The 22,853-nt window shown below is 41.0% G+C and overlaps 1 protein-coding gene and 1 pseudogene across 1 annotated transcript; one reads left to right on the top strand and one right to left on the bottom strand.

Annotated features, from left to right (window-relative positions):
* Positions 1-453: 453 nt before the first annotated feature.
* LOC131680171 (F-box/WD repeat-containing protein 7-like) lies at positions 454-4,025 on the bottom strand (annotated as a pseudogene).
* LOC131680170 (uncharacterized) lies at positions 2,736-17,562 on the top strand. The gene is made up of 4 exons (XM_058960891.1): positions 2,736-2,753; positions 11,759-12,074; positions 12,239-15,367; positions 15,436-17,562. The coding sequence occupies exons 1-4, from the start codon at positions 2,736-2,738 to the stop codon at positions 17,544-17,546; spliced, it is 5,574 nt and encodes a 1,857-aa protein (XP_058816874.1). The 3' UTR covers positions 17,547-17,562.
* The last annotated feature ends 5,291 nt before the right edge of the window (positions 17,563-22,853 follow it).

Genomic DNA, 22,853 nt, shown 5'->3' with positions numbered 1-22,853 from the left:
TGTAGAGCTCAATCGGCCCGATTATCAGGCCGATGATCGGGCCGACTAAGCCCGATAACGGGCCGATCAGAGCAGGATATCGGGTTTATATCCTGCAATTTTGCACCCTTTGCATAAACCGCGTCAACCTTCGAATATGTCAAACGCATCGACGTAATCGGACTGACGTGAGCCCGATGTCGAACTATAGAAAATCGGGCGATCGTCGAGCTCCTTATTTTGGTCTTCTTCTTCTTGTTTTATTCGTTTGGATTTTCTTTTTTTAAAATAAAAACAATAAGAGCAGTATTTTTTTGCTTCAAAACTTTTATTAGCGTCAGATTTTTTAAAGTACTAGTCCTTATCAATAAACAATTATATAAATTTTTGATGTATGCATGTAGGGTTAGTGTACGTGCAATGGCACCAGTCGTTTGTTCCTCAGAAAAGTACTAAGACTATACTTGTTCAAAATTATGAGCATTTCAAGCAGGCACTTTGCTTTGATATGTCGAGTACCATTAGTTTGGTTATTCTGTAACGTTGCGTGACCCTACGGCGTAAATTAGTTTAGTGTCGTTGGCTCTAATTCACCACACAACACCACCAGAACCGCCCGATTCTAGTGCAACCAGGTTACGAATGAACTCTCCAATTTTTACGTCGCACAGCTTGACGGTACCGTCGTCCGAGCTGGTGATTACGAAGCGGGAATTGAGCTGCAAACAGGTGACAGCCGATTGATGCTTGTTGGGGCTAGATAGCGTTTGCAAGTACTGACCAGTGATGATGTCACAAACCGTGACGGTCGAGGCAGCACTCCTCGATACCAGAAAATTTTGCCGAAGCTGCATCCAGATGTTAAACTCTGGTGATAACTTCCCGTTTCCGCGTTCCATACGCGAATCGACGTGTCCAGTGAGTACACATGATTAGTGTGGCCTTGAAGCGTATGGAGAAACTCTTATCGTTCAGGATTCCACACCCTAACTATGTAGTTGTAAGCTCCCGAAACTACTAGCCTACCATCGCACTGAACACAGCGAACAGCAGTCAAATGACCAACTAGCATATGTAGGCAAGTGCCCTCGGTAAAGTCCCAGACTCGTAGAGTTGCATCGCGGGAATCACTGCCGACTTTATTCCGTGTAAATACATACAACGAACATCCGAAGTGTGGCCATAGAGCGTATGTAACAGTTGGCCAGTTTCAGCGTTCCACACCTTCAACTTCCCATAAGTAATACCGAGAGGTAGTTCCTGGGAGGAATGATGGCGGAGCCCAATGGAGTTTAGTCGGTATTAATGGCTGGTCACCATTCGAGCCCGACACGCCCCCAGTGCACCCCGTGTGGTAGATTGGACCCTACCAATAGCACGTGTACTGGGCTAGGACGTAAAGGTCTTCTCCATTGTAAAAAAAAACACCTTCAACGTGCGGTCAGTACTGCCGGAGTGATTATGTTGCTGGCCATTTGTGACGGCCAGACACTACCTGTGTGGCCAACCAATGTTCAAAGGCACTTTCTGGCGATGGCAGACCACACTTTGAGCGCATTGTTGTCGGAACCGGATACAATTGGGTTGCCGCAGAACTGAAGGCACGTGATAACGTGGTCGCCGTGACCTTTTAGTACCATAGCCGTACGAATCGGTCTCGAGCGCCACTTCATATTCATGATGTGTTGTCGCATGTACGCCGCTTTCCATTGAGACGAAATAGAATTATATTGCCGGCACGGCCCCGTTTCGGACGGTTACCTCCCATCCCTTTCATCATTTTGACAGCTTCCTTGCACTTTTCGGCTAGGAAACGCCTACTGCGACATGTTTGAGCCGCACGGAGATCTTTTGGTTCTAGGTAAGACAGCACTTGAAGTGCGACCTCCTTCGATAGAAGCGAAAAATCTCGCTAGAATTGGGGTTCGATAACCTTCATCATGTGCCGCACCTGGATCGGGTCGCAATGTTCAATCAGCAGATCTACTGCAGCCGTTCGACGGGAGTCCATCGCTGGAATTTTTGCAACCAATCGTTTACCTCGGGAGGAGGATTATCTTTGGGATCTTTCGCTCTCCGATCGTTAAGGATGTTTGCGTTGTAGTAAGATTAGACGGACTGAGTAAAGTTCTCGGCGAACTGGTACTATCTAAAACTAACCGTTTACGACTACTAAAGTTGAGGGACTCCGAGCTTGTGTTGTCACAGTGATTCCCCAAACCTACGTGTTCCGCTTCCAAACAACGCCCGATTTTCAGTCAATTTGCGCTTCCGATGCAGTCTTGGCGTTTGTGCGTTATTCGCGGTAGTCGCCGTGCTTCCGGAGCCGGGTTCATGAGCAAGAATATCTTCCGCAGCATCCATGTGAGCAACGTCTCGTGAAGGCAGTTCGTCCTCGCTGCTTGCAAGGCCACTGAGGCCAGTGCCACCAGGTCCTGCATCATCAGTGTAATCTCGGAATGTGCAAATTTCCTCATTCGATCCTTCCTCACAATCGGCCCAGTTTTCTTCATCGCAGTCGTGCTCTTCTACAGCAGCAGCCAGCTCTAGTGATATGGACATAAGGTACTTCTGTGAAATTGATAAATAGAATCACATTAATTTCCGATAAAATGATATCGGTGATAAACGTAGTCCAATTTTGTACGTACCGAAATCTAAACTAGTCCACAGGAAAACCATACGTGAAGCAATGGGACTCGTCCAACTCGGACGAGTTTGCAATAGTAATTTTGCAGTAGCATGATGGCCGGATGATGGCAGCTTCTGGGAAGGTTAGTGTGTCTGGATTAGTATCCAGCGTGGACTATCGTGTAGATTTAAACAATTTTACCCAAGAAAGTCCTTCACAAATGTCAAGAAACCGAATAAACTACCAAATGTGATGACTCCGCTCAACACCTGAAAAAACGAAAAAACGTGATTAAATTTTAATACATTATATATTGGCTGGTTACGTCAGTTGGATTGACCTAGATTTTTCTTAGTGGTTGTCGTAGAACGAAGTACAACGATAGTAGGCAGGCACATGAAATATTCAGTCGAAAGCACATTTAGTAAGCCAAGTCGGCTAGGAGAGTAATGTCGGTTTCCGCATTGCTTTTTGTTATTCGGGTGCTGCGTGGTTGTAACCAGTCGGCTCCAGCTCATGCTCAACATATGCTGAAACCTCGGAAGCGCCATCGTGGTATCGAAAGATTCGGTATGTTTTGAAAACTAGCGGATTTTTGTAGAACATGATCAGCAGCTTCGTAACGATGAGCATCCGGATGATTTTCCGTAGAAACGTAGCATGGCGGAGACATCCGTCAATCCGATCTCAGAAGTAATCGAAGAATGCTTGTTGTCGTCAGCCAATAGATTGTTTGTTTAGGCCCAATATTATGGCCGGTTCGTAGAAGAGGTACCTAGCAAATAGTGTTTTAGTTATGCAATCACCAGGAATAGTTTCTTGTGATCGTTTAATTTTGGTATGATTAATGGCACGAGCATTGGTTTGCTTCTCGATATAATACTGTCAGCCCACAATAAACTTCAGCGGCGATGAGGTATGTTTGCGCCTTTTGATTGTCCGGAGACAGAGCATGTTTTGGGCTTCTTCTTTGTAAGGAAATTTCAATATCTGAGTTTTTCAGTTGCTGTGATTGATACTTCCCAAATATCGTACTGCGTGATTTTTATGTCAAGCTTTTTGATTGTATAACGACCGGATTCAGTACTCTGTACATCTGTCAGTGTGTACCATCGACTCAATGATTTATCGGATGATCTTTGCTGAGCTAAGCCACTGTACGTCGTAATTTACTGTACCATTTCGAGCGCAATGCAAATGGTACCTGGAACGTTTTCTTCTACAGTGGACGTTGCCGATCTAAGCTGGTCTTACATTTTTTTCAATCGCTTGAGTACTCCTTCGTTGCCAGGAATCAGATGTATTCTTCACAAAATCTCTTAATAAACTACTATCATCAGCGTACCTTGTATCAACGATGAGAGCTGTCTAAAGTAAAAAGCATAAATTGAATTCATGCAAAAAGTACACATCATGGGACTCACAATTAACAAATAATGGCAACCTTGGATACTAAAGGATTTCGTTTACAGTATTAGAAAGCTTAACGCAGTGTCCACTTTAGACCGGTGTCGATCCATCATTGACAAGATGGATAGCAAATTATATATATTTGGTATTTATGATTTCATAGCCTCCTTTGGTTTGGTAACGAATGGTGAGCAAGATGGTGGGTAATCGAGGCAGAATGCTAGGAATATTTGGAAGGGGAGTGTGCTGTATTGCCTATTATCGCAAATAAGTCCCATGTACATAGGGAATTCCGTAGAATATGGGACTGACTTGCGATTATGGGCAGTGTAGGGGTACTTGATTCAAATATGGGACTGACTTGCGATTATGGGCAGTGTAGGGGTACCACTATCTCAATCGAAAATTTGTTGGACGATGTCTGCGACCGATATGATAAATAACTAGCAATAAATAGGGCGAAGCGGCCCAGTTCGGGCCGCTGGCCAATTTGGACCCCCAGCTGTTTCTCAGTTATGGTAATATTATGAAAAGCGTTCATATCATTTTTCTGGCTATCATCATCACCTCTGTTCTATCTCACAAAATTTTGCGGTTCTCAGTTTACGTGTGCGTGCGCTAGGGGCGAATGTTGTTTTGGAGCGCTTGTTTTGAAAAATGTGTAAGCCGAAAAACAAGATTTTTTTTGGCAACAACAGTTAATTAAATCAAGTGCATTATCGTAATTTTGTATCTGCCGGATAATATCTTTTATTTAACATATTGTTTTGGGCGAAACTATCAATGTTTTTGTTTTTCGGTGTGTGAATAACAGAATATGGCTTGGTCCAATTCGGACCATTTTCCGGATATACAATCTGATACGGGACCGCGAAAAATCGTTTGAGAGGAAAGTGTGCGCAGTCGGTCGAGCTTTCAGGAAATCATAAGTTTTTGCAAATCGGTTGATAGGTTTCAACTTTATAGCTCATAACCTGTTTGTGGGTAATTTGGCCTGAGCTCTAGAGGTGTGCGCCTGCATTTTTAATCGGCGACATATTTGGCCGGCGTAGGCGGCGTCACGCCGTTGGACCCCATTGGCGGCGGCGCGCCGGCGTGGCGAATATTGACGCCTATGTAACTAAAAACAATTCTTGGCAGTACAATTCCTTTCCCAAATTTTCGGTTTCTCTTGTAACAGACTTCGCAACACATACAAACAGATGTTACAGCTTGAAGAAAATTCTAAAAAAAATCATCGCTCACGATGTACTACCGACATCTGTTGAACACATTGCACAAAATGTAATTCTTGCAACCAGATCAATTTTTTTTTTCAACTGAAGCTCCAAAAGTGGACACCTTGCTTGCCAAATGCAAGATAATAAACGAAAAGTGGAACTATTTTTACAGTTGTAAAATTTGAAGAACGAAATAGAATAATTGGGTCATTAAGCTATATATAGTTTTCCGTTCCATTCGATAAATTTTAGGTCCAATATACATAATATAACATGATTTCAAAAAAAATTTCGTTCTAATACGTAAAAACGATTTTTTTGTTTTTTAAAATAAATCTAATGTAAACTTGGCAACCATACATAGGAAAACAGCGGTTGTTTACATCTGGCCTATCAGGACAACACCCAAAATGAAAAAAAACTATATGCAATGTATGGTGTTTATGACAAATAAAAATAACCCTGTGGAAAAACCGAGAAAACATGCCTTATTTTTTTCTGACAGGGCATCATTTGTCGTGAAATTCGATATGTCAAACCCTTCCTATAGTGTCAAATCCAGACTGTCAACATATTTCTTTATTTTAAATTTTAATATTATTTTCACGTTTCCTGAGTTGGAAAAAAAATATTGTTGCAATCACGAAAATCAGCTTTATCGATGTAAGTAATAAAAAACGACTTTTTTTTCTCATTTAATGACCCAATTGTCGATGTCGCATACTACGTCTTCGCATGAAATAATGATTGCAATGGACAAATTTAAAGAATGCAGAGTAACGACTGTATTTCAATGACCCACAATAATTATTTATTGTTCTATATTTGAAAAATTAAGAAACGGTAAAACTGTTTTTGTTTTGCTTGAGGAAATTAATTCTTGTTGTCGATTCATTGTTTTTTTTGTTTCTATTTAGTCTTCTTTACCGTCTCTCTTTTAGAATCCCGCAGATATCAGGTACCCTAACACGAGGCGTTATAAATGGCATTACTGCGCAGTAATGATTGTGTACCTTTCAAGGTAGACACATTACTTTATTTCCAGGCTGACGTTTACTTTTACTTCTTGTAAGTACAAAATCGCCGCGATGGTAAGGTATGCGATTCCGTAGCACTACATTTTCTTTCTATCTTGAGTGCAAAGTATGCTCGAGGTATTGGAATCATACAGATCTACACCCTGACCAAACCTAAATATACAGTTACTATCATTCATAATAATTCCACGACTTGATGTTTTAGCTCCTGTTGGGTTGAAACTGATCACTAAACAAGCCTGATTGAAAATGGTCTGAGCGTATCTCTAGTTTTCGTAGCACCTGCACCCCACCAATTTCTCCAGCAGTTCCGGGGACCAACAAATTCTAATCCATTGCATACATCTAGTTAGATTCGATACACCGAATCAATTAAATTACTAGCATCCTATTATGTGCGTACTCACCGATCGGCATCGTGTTGTAACATAAGAAATGATTGTGAGCAGCTCCCGCCTTGGGCATTTCGACAAGAATGAATTTCACATTTCCGGTAACGTTTTCGGGTGGGTGCGAAAACTAAGTAACGCGTTTAGCTCTGTGTCAAATTCTCTTCACTAACGCCACGCTCGCTGATATGGCGCATTTTTTGTAATTTAAATCGACCGTTTTTTCTACGAGTGATGAAAATTCATCTCGTGTTACTTCTTATTTGTCTGTGATACCGGACTGATGCAACTGACACTGAAAATCTTTCCTGAGTGGGGCTAGATCGCACGATGAATAATTTATTGCCCGTTTCATCTGTAGATTTTTTAAGCAGCAAAATAATTCTCACGTTTAACTGCATGGGGACAGCAAATAAACAAACTGAACATCTTGTGCACAATTCTAGAGAGGGCGTTAAATGTTGTTTTTGTTAGCCACCGCAACAACCAGGCTATGGTAGATGCGGTGTGAGCATATTTTCGTGTGACAAAATTATATTTCTGGGAGTATTTGGGGGTGAAATTCGCAATATGAGACCAGAAATCTTACCCTCTGCATCGCCACTTCAGTACACCAGTATCGCGAAAAGTCAAGATCACTCTGCCCAACTATTTCAAAATAGGTCACTAGTCAATCAATGATAAATAAACCTCGTATTGAAAATAATTTTTGTGTTTTCACAATACTAGTTCACGCAAAAAAAAAGATGGCATTATACTCAAATGTTTAGTGGATGGTTGTGTCTGAATATGTTTAATATTTTTATGATTCTAGTTCATAACTTGATGATACATTGAATTGTATTAACTTTATTGACTAAAAAGTCAAGAATTGAACTATGCAACGATTTTCGTAAATTCTCGTCGTGTTATCGTGATATTTTAGTCTTGAGCTTCCTGTCGGATTTTTTACACAAAGTAACGTGTCTAATAATTTTCTTAATTATTTCACGGACATGAATTGTGGCTAGGTAAAGTATTTTTGGTGCTCAGCGCAGTTTCATTTAATTCCGAACATGACACTAAATCTTATCAAAAGAATAACAGAGTTACAGGTCCTAGTAGTTTCCTTGTATCTAATGCTCGCGCATATGAGACTTGTTGCTAGCAGTTGTATACAATAACTTTCAAAACCAAAGAGCAGAGCGAATAATCCATGAATAATAGTCTGCGTTCCTTGTAATTGTTTGCGTAAGTATATTAAGACTATGTGGAAAATTAATTACTTCATAAACTATAACATGAACAGTTTCACGAGCTCGACTGTCATGAATCGGTTAAAAAATCAATGAATAATAAACTACGTTCCAGTGAAATTGATTACGTGCAAAGATTAAAATCAGGCACATAATCGTAAATTTCATTAACTATATCTTGAAAGTGGAAGTGTTTTTTTTTGAATTTGTAAACCATTCCACGCGCACGAATGGTGAATTGTAACTTATATGCTCGCAACTATAATCAGTTGACGAAGCAAGAATGGATCCATGAATTATATTCCGAGTGTCGTGTAATGATTTTCGAGAAAATATCAAGACTTTGTTAATTTTGTGATCTAATTCACAATCAGTAATGAATCAGTTAATGTCGTATATTTGGACCATAGACAATGTTCCTAGATTTGAGGATAAAATATGAGTCAACGACTTTCGAGTTCGCGAATTGTTGGCGTGAGAAAAAGGCGTCTGCGGCGCGCCCCCGGGCTAACTTTCGGCGTCGGCGTTTGTTAAAATTTTCCGGCGGCGGCGGCGTGTCGCGACGGCGCACAGGTCTACTGCTAAATGGCCCCTCTTTGCAGCGATCGTATCCTTTGGTGACTAAGTAATCAAACAAGGTCACTGATTCGATCACTGACTACACTGGAATTGCAGAAGTATCCTCCCGAAAATCGTTTCCTTCAAATTTTCAGTTTAACAGTTTAAAATGTGATGTTTTCGCATTATGTAAAACTTGGTTAATTTTCGATATAAATCTCAACTTCCACGACTTTAATATAATCCGTCTGGATCGAGAAAACCCTTATGGAGGAGTACTTTTGGGGATTAAAAAGGGCTATTCTTTCCACCGAACTAATTGCTTCCATCTGCATTCCTCCTTGAGACTCGGTAGGGCACCGAACGCTTCTTAATATTACGGAATCCTTACCGGAACCGCTCTAGTTCTAGGAGACTTTAACTCGCACGGTACGGTATAGGGGTTGTCTTGATGATGATAATAGATCAACATTAATCCAAGATCTTTGAAACAATCTTAACCACGGTAGAAATGACGCGGATTCCTACACCACCAGCACACGCAGGCGCGTTTGCCTATCATAATTTCAATTGCTGACGGTTCAAAAACATCGGAAACAATCAATGTCTCGTATGACCTCACACGGAACATTGATTGGAAGAGTTACGCGACAGCGATATCCGCTAAAATGGAATCCACTCAAGAACTTCCTCCGGAGGTAGAGTACAGGTTTTTGGCTGGCTTGATCCTCGACAGCGCGAATCAAGACTTAACCAATACCCGGTGCGAACACCCACGGCCGGTCTCCTATCCCGTGGTGGGACAAAGAGTGCTCAGAGCTGTACGCGGAGAAGTCCACTGCATATAAGGCCTTCCGAGAAGACGAGTAACCCGTTAACTATCAACAGTACGCGTCGTTAGAAAGACGAATGAAGAGTCTAATGAAAGCCAAAAAACGCAGTTATTGGCGACGGTTCGTCGACGGGTTAACGAAAGAAACAGCGATGAGCACTCTTTGGAGTACGGCTTGACGTATGCGTAACCGAAACTGTACCAGCGAGAACGTAGAATATTCAAACAGCTGGATGTTCGCTTTCACCAAGAAGATTTGTCCGGACTCTGTCCCGGTACAGAAAACGTACCGCGCCGCGTCTCTTCGTGATACCGCGAACGAAACACCGTTTTCGATGGTGGTGTACTCACTTGCTCTCTTGTCATGCAACAATAACACCCCAGGGTTACACAGAATTAAATTCCACTTGCTGAAGAATCTGCCTGACACTGCAAAAAGGCGCTTGTTGATCTTATTTAGCAAGTTTTTAGAGGGCAACATTGTCCCTCATGACTTTAGGGAAGTGAAGATCATCGCCATCCAAAAACCAGATAAACCAGCCTCCGACCACAACTCGTATCGACCGATTGCGATGCTGTCCTGTATTCGGAAGTTGTTGGAGAAAATGATCTTGTTCCGCCTCGACAATTGGGTCGAAGTAAATGGGTTGCTGTCAGATGCACAATTTGGTTTTCGCAAAGGCAAATGGACGAACGATTGCCTTGCGTTTCTTTCTACAGAAATCCAAATGGCCTATGCTAACAAAAAGCAGATGGCATCAGTCTTCTTGGATATTAGGGGGGCTTTTGACTCAGTGTCCATCTATGTTCTTTCAGAAAAGCTGCATCAGCATGGTTTTTCGCCGATTTTAAATAACTTTTTGCTAAACCTGTTGTCTGAGAAGCACATGCATTTTTCGCATGGTGACTTAACAACGTCTTCCCCAGGGCTCATGTCTAAGTCCCCTATTTGACAATTTTTATGTTAATGATATTGACGATTGTTTTGCCAATTCATGCAAGGCAACTTGCAGATGACGGGATAGTCTCTGTTACAGCCCCCAAAACTGCCGATTTGCAAGGATCATTACAAGATACTTTGGGCAATTTGTCTGTTTGGGCTCTTCAGCTGGGTATCGAGTTCTCCACGGAGTAAACTGAATTGGTTGTCTTTTCTAGGAAGCGTGAGCTGGTGTAACTCCAGCTTCTATTAATGGGTGTAACGATCAATTAGGTCTGTCTGAAGATGTGACATTACTACCCTATGGTTACCAATTGCCACCAACACAAGTATGCAGCCATTATCAGCGATCGGTCATCTGTGCACCCTATGGTGCTGTCGGAGTTGCGATCACCATTATCTAAACCAGCGTGGCGCGAAAGGGATGGCTAATCATCTACCTATCGTTGGATCGACCAAAGAAGGAGAGATCAGTCTGCTACCGATCACGGCCGAATATGGGTGTCCCAAGGGGAACCTGCGTGCAATTTTATATCTAATTGTAACCGAATTATTGTAGAGTCGTAATATAAGTTAATTCTAGGAAATTGAGTATTAAATGTTCGTGTTAAGGAATAAATCGCGTGTGTAATATGTGTAACATGAAGCCTTTTATTCACGAGGGGCCTTAATTGCCCATTCCGACCTAACGGAGGGAGGCACTGGCGGTCAGAAGTTACCCTGGAAAACCGATCATCGAGACACAAGGAGGTCAGCAAAAGGTCAGTCATCGTCTTTCCCAACATTGCTGGTCCTTCGAGCCGGATCGTCACGACGGAAGGAAGGAATTCGAACCTTCGGATTTGGGAACAAAGGGACCCTTTGATTGACGCTGAACAACGGACCTGGATAATACACCTTTGTGACCGCAGACAAAAGGACCGCGCCATCGCGCTGGTAGATGACGCCGCTATTCAAACGCCAACTATACAAAGGGCCTTCGCCATTACCAACGCTTCAGGACTGGTGCGCTATCCAACCTGCAACTCAACGGGGTGCGACTGCATGTTATCGCTATTTGCATGCTGGCGCATTTTCGAAATTTATCGCATCTGGAAGGAATTCATCGCAAGGAATTGGACACTGAACAACAAGCTCCGTCTATTTTCTGTCAGGTATGTAGAATAGACTACGTATATGTTCAGCCGAAGTTCCACTTGCGTCATCTAACAATCGTCCTTTATCCCCTTTAACTATCTCTACGAAACCTTGAGCGTCGGACGGACGTGATCTGGATCCAACCTACGGAGTGGTTGGAGTACACTCCAACAAGCAGAGCAGACTATTAGAATCGGAGGCATCGAGAACGCTCTATTAATATTGGATCTGGTCATCGTGCAACAGCCATTGTGGCCAGGTAAATTTATTGAACAAGTATATGCCCAGCCGAAGCTGGATTTTATGGATGCTACCTACAATAAATTTAACCTTTTCGTGCAAATTGGATTTCTGCTTCAACAAAGTGAGCCCTGATTTGTGAATTGCAGTTACATGCAGTTACAAACCCTTACGATCTCGTTGGCATCAAACTTAGTTCTCCAGGTGAGGCCAAGAGTATATGTCCTGCCGAAGCAGGTCGTCTTTCGATATTACACCTGTATTCCCCTTACGATTGCATTGGTATCTACGCTGCTCCAAAGATAACGAAAATCATCTTTCGGCTTTGGTTGCCTTACGGAATTTACGGCTTGGTGTGGATATTGCTTGTCCAGTTATTCGACCGAAAGTTCTTCGCACATCAGCTGGTGGAAATACCTCTACAGTTGGTGGTCTTCGGCTCTGGTGCCACTGTTAGTTCTCCAGGTAGGGCGAGACAGTATATGTTCGGCCGAAGGCGGTCAATCTTGATACTACATGATCATTTCCCCTTCCACTGTATTGGATCAATCCTATTCTGCTACAATCGGAGCTGACAGCAAGGCAGCATCGGTGCTGTTAATTTGTAATTGTATTCAACATGCCAGCAGCTTCAACATCCACGTCGAAGAAGATGGCTTCGTTGAAGTCGCTTCTTTCGAAACTGAAGGGTCTGCACGCTTCCTTCAACAACATCGCGGAGTTTGTGTCAGAGTATCGCGAGGACACAAGTGCGAGCCAGGTGTCGGTTCGTTTGGAACGATTGGCAGAAATATGGGACAAAGTGAGCGACGTGGTTTGTGAGGTGGAAGCTCACGAGGAATTTTCCTCGGAGGGAGATGCTTTTGCGAAGGAACGAATTGATTTCGAAAATCGTTATTTCGATATTAAATCGTTCTTAATGGATAAGGCACGGGATTTGCAGGACCCTCCGGTTTTGGACCAATCAACGAGGCAAGCCGATACCTCCATACAAGGATCATTGGACCATGTTCGACTACCGCAAATTAAATTGCAAACGTTTGGTGGTGACATCGATGAATGGCTTAGCTTCAGGGATCTCTTCACGTCATTAATTCACTGGAAAACGGAACTTCCAGAAGTGGAAAAATTCCACTATCTGAAGGGATGCCTTGAAGGCGAGGCAAAGGCTCTGATCGATCCAATTAAGATCACGAGGGGAAATTATGTGATTGCTTGGGAAATGCTACTCAAGCGATACAATAATAGCAAATTGCTGAAGAAACGTCAGGTCGAATCGCTGTTTAAACTTCCTACAGTTTCAAAGGAATCGGCTGTCGAGTTACACAATCTTTTGGATGGATTTGAAAGGATCATACACACTCTGGATCAAATAGTACAACCTGTGGATTATAAGGACCTACTACTAATAAATGTGCTGTGCTCACGGTTAGACCCACACACGCGGCGAGGCTGGGAAGAACACTCGTCGACCAAGGAACAGGACACATTGAAAGACTTGACAGAATTCCTGCAACGTCGTATCAGAATACTGGAATCTCTTCCATCGAAATCTACGGAGCATAAACGAGAGTCATCACCGATTAAAAGGAAGCAACCACCATTTCGAGTTAGCCATAATGCAGTGCAATCATCATCGGTTGGAAGGTGTGCTGCCTGTCCAGAAAACCATTGGCTGTACAGCTGTCCAGTCTTTCAGCGCATGGCGGTAGCAAACAGAGAATCACTGCTTCGTTCTCAGTCTCTCTGTCGCAACTGCTTCAAACGGGGCCATCAAGCCAAAGACTGTTCGTCAAAATACTCTTGTCGGAAATGTAAAGGCCGACATCACACGATGGTATGCTTTAAGGCGGATGGGGAAGGCAGTTCCCGGGATCAAGCAAATGAAACTAGTGCATCTACAAGCAACAAACCATCAACATCCGCTCCAAGTACAAATACGAGGGTAGCAAATGTGGCTGCTACCGAAACCGTTGCATCAAACTTCGCTCAGAAGAGAACATCCAATGTACTTCTTGCTACGGCTGTAGTCATTATCGAAGACGACGGGGGAGCTCGCTACCCAGCGCGAGCGTTACTTGATTCCGGTTCGGAATGCAATTTTATCTCGGAAAGGCTATGTCAACGGTTGAATGTGTCAAGAGAGAAGGTGGACATTTCTGTCCTAGGCGTTGGCCATGCGTCAACTCAGGTTAACCAACAATTTCAAGCGACAATCAAATCTCGAATCTCGTCATTTTCGCGCAAAATGAGCTTTCTTGTTTTGCCAAGGGTTACGGTCAATCTACCTACAGTAACAGTGCAAATATCGGGATGGGAGATCCCAGATGGAATTGATCTAGCGGATCCCACTTTCTTCCAATCAAAAGGTGTGGATTTAGTGCTAGGCATTCAGGCATTCTTTAGCTTCTTCAAGAAAGGCAATGAATTATCGCTGGGCGATGGTTTACCACTACTTACCGAGTCGGTTTTCGGTTGGGTGGTTGCCGGAGAAGTAGATTCTACTAGAAAGACCACACGCATAGTATGTAACATGGCGGTATCTGACACTATGGAGAAGTTAATGGAGCGGTTTTGGTCCTGCGAGGAAGTGGGAAGCGGCAAAATTTACTCTCCAGAGGAGGCGCGCTGTGAGGAGCAGTTTGGGCGCACTATTCACCGAGAATCAAACGGTCGGTACACAGTAACACTTCCCAAGAACGAGGCGGTCTTGGAACGGTTAGGGTCATCAAAGGATATCGCCATGAAACGCTTTCAAGGACTGGAAAGAAGGCTTTCCAGGGACGATGAACTTCGCCGACAATACGAGGATTTCATGACAGAATACCTTCAGCTTGGACACATGCGAAGGCTGGACGATTCCCAGGAAGACAAGGTCAAACGATGTTACTTACCGCATCATCCTGTAGTGAAAGAGTCCAGTACCACGACTAAGGTGAGAGTGGTCTTCGATGCTTCATGCAAAACGTCAACTGGAATTTCGCTAAATGATGCGTTACTCGTCGGACCAATCGTGCAGCAAGATCTTCGCGCAATCATACTACGTTGTCGAACTCGCCAGGTAATGGTTGTCGCAGATGTCGAAAAAATGTTTCGGCAGATTAATATGGATCAGGCAGATGTACCCTTACAGAGCATCTTGTGGAGGTTTTCCCATGAAGAAGTGGTTAATACGTTCGAGCTTACGACGGTCACCTACGGCACAAAACCAGCACCGTTTCTAGCCACGCGGACACTCAAACAGCTGGCATTTGACGAACAAGGTCGATTTCCTCTGGCAGCACAAGCAGCAGATGAAGACATCTACATGGACGATGTAATATCTGGGGCTGATGACATCGAAACCGCTATGCAGCTCAGGATGCAATTCGATGCAATGATGTTGAGCGGTGGATTCAGACTGCGAAAATGGGTTTCCAACTGCGAAAGGGTCTTAGAAGGAATACCGAAGGAAAATCGAGCACTACCAGGGGCGGACGAAATTACTTGGGATAAAGATGATACAGTTAAAACACTTGGGTTATCATGGCTGCCCAAAACGGATTGCCTGAAATTTCAATTTACTATACCTACACTTTCACTAAATCAATCTCTAACCAAGCGCATGATTCTGTCTATCATCGCATCACTCTTCGACCCCTTGGGGATCTTGGGGGCAACCATCGTAACGGCCAAGATTTATATGCAACAACTGTGGAACTATCGTAACAAAGATGGGCAACGTTTGGAATGGGACGAATCTATACCTACAACGGTAGGTGAGGAGTGGCGAAGATATCAGCTACACTGCCTTCGTTAAATTTGCTTCGGATTCCACGATGTGCAGTCGCACCGGAAAGCATAGATATCGAGATCCATTGTTTCTCAGACGCCTCTGAGAAGGCGTATGGAGCTTGCTTATACCTTCGCAGTAGGGATACCAACGGAAGAATTACAGTCCAGCTTTTAACTTCGAAATCGAAGGTAGCACCATTAAAGGTTCAAACGTTACCGAGACTGGAGTTGTGTGGCGCTCTACTAGCGGCGCAGCTTGTGGAGAAAGTTTCGGATGCAGTGAAGGGTATCAGCAAGGTTCATTTCTGGACCGACTCAACGTGTGTTCTTCAGTGGCTGAAAGCAGAATCACCAAATGTTTGGAGTAGTTTTGTGGCAAATCGTGTATCAAAAATTCAGGCTATTTCGGAAAATCATTCTTGGCATCACGTCCCAGGTATCTGCAATCCCGCAGATCTAATATCGCGTGGTATTCTACCGAATGCAGTAGAAGGAAACAGTTTGTGGTGGGAGGGCCCAGACTGGTTACAGGAGAAAGCTGATAAATGGCCCAGTCAGCCGAATATTAATTATACTGACGCACCAGAAATGCGACGAAGTACAGTAACCGTTATCGCAACTAAACTGCCAACATTCACAACAAGCTTCATTGTAAAATTCTCATCCTACAGTCAGCTCATCCGGGCCACTGCTTATTGGTTACGGTTAATTGCTATCTTACAGCACAAGGAAAGCGGTAAGAGAAAGGGATTTCTCAGTACAAACGAGCTGCGAGAAGCGGAAACTGTAATACAACGGAAGGTACAGCAGGAATCATTTGGAGATGAACTGAATGCTCTGAAAGGTGGAAAATCTGTTTCTCGTGGTTCCTCGCTTCGATGGTTCATCCCAGCTATAGGAGAAGATGGTATTCTGCGGGTAGGTGGCAGGTTAAGTCACTCTCAGGAATCGTTTGATACAAAACACCCAATTATTATGCCAGCCAGACATTTATTGACGGCGATGCTATTTAAACACTACCATGAGAAACTGCTACACGCGGGAACTCAATTGCTATTGAGTACAGTACGGTTACGGTATTGGCCTTTGGGTGGCAGAAATGTGGCCAGAAAGATAGTTCACCAATGTCTTCGATGCTTCAGAGCCAAACCGTCGGCCATCAAGCAGCAAATGGGTGAACTGCCAGCTGCTCGGGTTACAGTTTGCAAGGCGTTTTCAAAAACCGGAGTGGATTATTTCGGACCGGTGTACATTCGGGATGGCAGACGTCGACCGACGATCAAGGCATACGTAGCGGTTTTTGTATGTATGAGCACGAAGGCAGTACATTTGGAACTGGTTACTGACCTGTCTACAGAACGCTTTCTTCAGGCGCTGCGACGCTTTATTTCTAGACGGGGCTTATGTACAGATGTGTATTCCGACAATGGAACAAATTTTGTTGGTGCCAGAAATCAATTAAAAGAACTCTTTACGCTGCTGAAAAATAAGAAGCATCATGAAATGGTTTCAAAGGAGTGCGCCAAGGATGGCATTCAGTGGCATTTCAACCCACCAGGTGCCCCACACTTCGGAGGCTTGTGGGAAGCCGCTGTACGTTCAGCTAAATTTCACCTACTTCGAGTGCTCGGGGAAAACTCTACGTCGTACGAAGACTTCAACACACTGTTGATCCAGGTAGAAGGTTGTCTAAATTCTCGGCCTTTGACGCCTATGTCGGATGATCCAACAGACCTAGAACCGTTGACACCGGGTCACTTTCTAACCGGAGGATCCTTGCAAGCTATTCCTGAGCTTGACTACACCGATGTACAACTAAATCGGTTGAACCGATGGCAGCTAGTTCAACGTCAGCTTCAGGATTTCTGGAGGCGTTGGCGGCGAGAATATTTGTCACAACTACAAGGCAGAACTAAAAATTGGGAACCACCAGTGAAGGTAGAGACCGGCCAATTGGTGACTATTGTAGACGGAAACCAACCTGCAATGCGCTGGAAGATGGGTCGAATTCACGAGCTGCACCCAGGAGATGATAACGTGGTACGAGTGGCCACCGTAAAAACAGCATCTGGATTCCTTCGTCGACCAGTAGCGAAGCTGTGCATCCTTCCAACACAAGAAACACCAAGTTCATCAGCTACAGCAAACAACTCACTCAACTAGATCATACGGTAGTATCCATCCAATGCATCGAAAGGGAGTTTGTTTATTTATTTCAGAAGTTCCTGTCAACTTCAGGGTAGGTGAGGATGTCTGAAGATGTGACATTACTACCCTATGGTTACCAATTGCCACCAACACAAGTATGCAGCCATTATCAGCGATCGGTCATCTGTGCACCCTATGGTGCTGTCGGAGTTGCGATCACCATTATCTAAACCAGCGTGGCGCGAAAGGGATGGCTAATCATCTACCTATCGTTGGATCGACCAAAGAAGGAGAGATCAGTCTGCTACCGATCACGGCCGAATATGGGTGTCCCAAGGGGAACCTGCGTGCAATTTTATATCTAATTGTAACCGAATTATTGTAGAGTCGTAATATAAGTTAATTCTAGTAAATTGAGTATTAAATGTTCGTGTTAAGGAATAAATCGCGTGTGTAATATGTGTAACATGAAGCCTTTTATTCACGAGGGGCCTTAATTGCCCATTCCGACCTAACGGAGGGAGGCACTGGCGGTCAGAAGTTACCCTGGAAAACCGATCATCGAGACACAAGGAGGTCAGCAAAAGGTCAGTCATCGTCTTTCCCAACAAGGTCTTTACATTTAAATATCTCGGGGTCTGGTTCGACTTTAAAGGTAGGGGAAACCGAGGTGATTTGAAACAGAGGAGAGTTGAAACAGTTATTAGTGAAACAGTACCGTTAGGGATAAAACAATAATGCATTTGTTTTATTTATATCGTGCCCACAAATCCTCCAATACACGCCAACTACGTTATATAAGTGGTTGTGTATTTAGGGTAAACACTGTACAAAAAATGTGCAAAAGTAAGTTTTCGTTATTTTCTTAAAATTGGTATAAATAGGGTATTAAGTGATTTTCGATCAAGAAAATATCACTATTATGTAGTCTAAGCGTTAACATTTATGAATTGTATGCGTTTCTTTCTATCTTTGCGATGTATAAATTGTAAATTCCAAAAATTCTAAAAATTTCAAAAATTCCAAAAATCCCAAAAATTTCAAAAATCCCAAAAATTCTAAAAATACCAAAAATTTCAAAAATCCCAAAAATTCTAAGATTCTAAAATCCTAAAATTCTAAATTTCTAACATTCTAAAATTCTAAAATTCCAAAATTCCAAGATTCCAAAATTCTACAAGTCTACAATTCTACAATTCTAAAATTTTAAAATTCTAAAATTCTAAGATTCTAAAATTCTAAAATTCTAAAATTCTAAAATTCTAAAATTCTAAAATTCTAAAATTCTAAAATTCTAAAATTCTAAAATTCTAAAATTCTAAAATTCTAAAATTCTAAAATTCTAAAATTCTAAAATTCTAAAATTCTAAAATTCTAAAATTCTAAAATTCTAAAATTCTAAAATTCTAAAATTCTAAAATTCTAAAATTCTAAAATTCTAAAATTCTAAAATTCTAAAATTCTAAGATTCTAAGATTCTAAAATTCTAAAATTCTAAAATTCTAAAATTCTAAAATTCTAAAATTCTAAAATTCTAAAATTCTAAAATTCTAAAATTCTAAAATTCTAAAATTCTAAAATTCTAAAATTCTAAAATTCTAAAATTCTAAAATTCTAAAATTCTAAAATTCTAAAATTCTAAAATTCTAAAATTCTAAAATTCTAAAATTCTAAAATTCTAAAATTCTAAAATTCTAAAATTCTAAAATTCTAAAATTCTAAAATTCTAAAATTCTAAAATTCTAAAATTTTAAAATTCTAAAATTCTAAAATTCTAGAATTCTAGAATTCTAAAAATCTAGAATTCTAAAAATCTAGAAATCTAAAAATCTAAAATTCTAAAATTCCAAAATTCCAAAATTCCAAAATTCCAAGATTCCAAGATTCCAAAATTCCAAAATTCCAAGATTCCAAGATTCCAAAATCCTAAAATTCCAAAATTCTAAAATTCTAAAATTCTAAAATTCTAAAATTCTAAAATTCTAAAATTCTAAAATTCTAAAATTCTAAAATTCTAAAATTCTAAAATTCTAAAATTCTAAAATTCTAAAATTCTAAAATTCTAAAATTCTAAAATTCTAAAATTCTAAAATTCTAAAATTCTAAAATTCTAAAATTCTGAAATTCTGAAATTCTGAAATTCTAAAATTCAAAATTCTAGAAATCTAAATTCTGAAATTCTTAAATTCCAAAAATTCTAATATTCTAATAATCCAAAATTATAAAATTTTTAAGTTCTAAAGTTCTAATATTATACAATTCTGAAATTCTATCATTCTCAAATACCAAAATTCTATAATTGCAATATTCTAAAATTCTGGAATTGTAAAATTCAAAGATTCAAAAGGTCAAAAATTCTGAGATTCTTAAATTCAAAATCCGAAATTTCAAAAATTTTGGAATTCTAAAAATTCTGCTGAAATTGGAGAATCTAGTATCCTAGAAATTTGGAATTCTATAATTTGGCAATTCTTAAAACCATAAAATTTCAAATGCTAAAATTTTAAAAAGTTCATTTTTTTTTGTTTTAGATTTTTAATATTCAAAAATTCTTTTGTTCTCGTGTGCGCTTTGAAATAGACGTATCTAACAATGAGAGACCCTTTGCTTACTTTCGCTTCTGTTAGTAACTCGGCCGATTTTACGTAGACCACTTTACCATTCTTGTCATTGAATAATGTTCTTGTAAAAACCGCTGTCTTTCGTACTGTACTGTAAATAGAGTGGAAAGTTTAATAGAGACCCCGTAATGATCGCAAGTGTAAGTAATCAAAGTCCCTCATTGTTAGATAGGTCTATTTGAAAAAGTGCTAGCGAATTCTAGTAATCTAAATTTGAATTTTTTTGCAATTTTATAATTTATTTGCACTTACACTTGACCTGCACGACCGTAACGTGCACCGCGGTTGGATGAATAACATCAAGGGTGCAGACGTGGAAGCAGCTCTGGGAATGATCAATCGAAGGATGATATGCTCCTGTAACTGCCACATATCGGCAGCAGCTTCTGGTCCTGGATAATGCGTCACAGCTATTCCGTGTTGTCGGACAACGAAATTGATGCTTCTTGTTCTCCATGTCGGTGCTAATCGACGAAAAAATCTATCATATCGCATGTTGTATCCTTTAATGTCTGTTGCTTTGGTCGAATGGCAAGTTTTCTATCAGCCTCAATTTTTTACGAGTCATAGGATGTTTTTTCGTTCAAAATCTGGGACCGCTTCTGTTAAATGAAGACGAAAAATATTTGAGAAAAATGTATCCCAAATAAAAGAGCAACATCAACTAACTTTGGATCCGCCAACATTAACTACACCGGATCTCCTAGATCAGAGCCATTCCCTGGATCGCAACGAAAATAATGTACACTATTGTATTCCTGAGCGCTTCCACCAAGGCACCGGGCGGCACTATCGTACGCATAAACCATGGGCGGTTCGTTGACCTGCCATTGCAATCGGCAGGAAATGTTAAAAATGAACGAGCTTCGTAGAAAAACTTCCTTTTGATGGTATTCATGAACCGGCGCGGCTGTTTTTTTGTTTTGATTCACAGATATCCGCTTAAATCTGTATCAGTCACAGTGCTTCTGGTGAATTCTTTTTTTTATAATTAAGCATTGACGTCGCATAAAATTTTCAATGATCGCCTGACCGAAATTATTAAAAAAAAACAGAGGCCGCGACAAATGTACCACCAACTTGAAACAAATTATTTGATCCGCTCTCTGCACAATAAATTATTACCGAACTACCACCGGTAATCTGTTCCGGCATACCGAACTACTAAAAAAATGCACCCGCGTCGATCCAAGTTGAATTAAATCATGACACGACAGGAACGTTTTGTTAAAACGTCAATATTTCGCGATGGCGCAGATCCGCCATAATTATGTAGAAACAAAACGCACATTCGAAAGATTCATGAACGAGACGGAAAAGAAACTCATCGTGCTATCTTTTTCGTTCTCATGGAGTAGATAGAACCGTCAAAATTTTCGAGACCGATTCGCACGACAAAAATGGCACTGGGTTGAGAAAAAGGCAAAAGAAGTTTTGGTCGAATTCATTATAATTCTATTTAAAAATTTAATACTGTTTTATTTAGTTTGATTGCGCATATTGTTTACATCAGACACTCCCCTTAATTCATTTAGTACGTATTTCACTGCCTTTATAATCCTTTTGGAATCAGTTACAATAATCCTTTATAATCATTTTATAATAAGCGTATTGCTAGTTAGGACTTTTATATCAGCCGGGCCCTTTTATAATTTGTTATAAAATCATTAACAAAATTCTTCATAATCCATTGTTGCGTTATGTTTATGCACATGGCCAGATAGGCCAGATAACTGGGACGTGACGTGTGGATACGAAAAAACCTAATGTCAATTGCAGCCAGGAGGAGCTGTCAAATGCAGTCAAAGGGAACCGTCAAATGCAGTCAGGGGGAACTGTCAAATGTAGCCAGTCCATTTAAAATATGTGAGGAAGAAAGAGTGGCTATGCAAGACAAGAGATCAAATGAACAGAAAAAAAGAAAACATATCCACAGGTTTTGTCCCAGGATTTTAATAGAGAACATGAAAATTCGATTTGTTTGCATTTGGCAGTGGGCCTTTTTCAAATGTTTGGTTAGAAATTCCTTACTTCTACAATGAATCATGTACAAGAAAGGTAAAAATGTTAAATTTAACGGAATAATGTATGATGCCGACATCAAATAAAAAATTACAGCTGAGCGACCTTGTTTGGAAAGTGTTAACATTTGGCAGCGAACCAAACCAAGTTTCTCATACTATGATCGAATCAACAAAAATTCCAAGACCATGTAAACAATCTCTCTGAACTGTCAAAAAAGTGAGGTTAAACTTTATCATGCAATGTTCTCCACCGAGAGGTTCACTTTAGTTTGTTTACATAACCAATGAACTTTGTACCGCGACTCACCACTTCATTTGCCGCGTTGCCAGGAACTCAAGCAAAAATATTCAAAACAGTGTTGCCCAAACACACATTTTGAGTCCCACCATTCTTGCAAAGGTGGAAAAAATACTCAACATTCTTGCATTTTTCAAATTTAAAAAAATCATTAAAAAATCACGATAGCTCCAAATAGTCTCATTTCAACGGCAATATTCTTAAAAATGTGTAGTCTTTTGAATAAAAATAAGAAAAAAGGGGGTTAGGTCGGACGAGAAAGGTCTATTGGCTTCGTCGGTAGAAACCATTTAGTTCTGCGAGTTATTGTAGGTAAGTAATCTAATAGCCAGCGTTTCCAGAACATATTTGCTATCATTTGAGACACCTTCCAGGTCTG

The sequence above is a fragment of the Topomyia yanbarensis genome, chromosome 2, assembly GCF_030247195.1.
Source record: "Topomyia yanbarensis strain Yona2022 chromosome 2, ASM3024719v1, whole genome shotgun sequence".
Lineage (NCBI taxonomy): Eukaryota > Metazoa > Arthropoda > Insecta > Diptera > Culicidae > Topomyia > Topomyia yanbarensis.
This window is presented reverse-complemented; position numbering and strand designations above follow the sequence as displayed.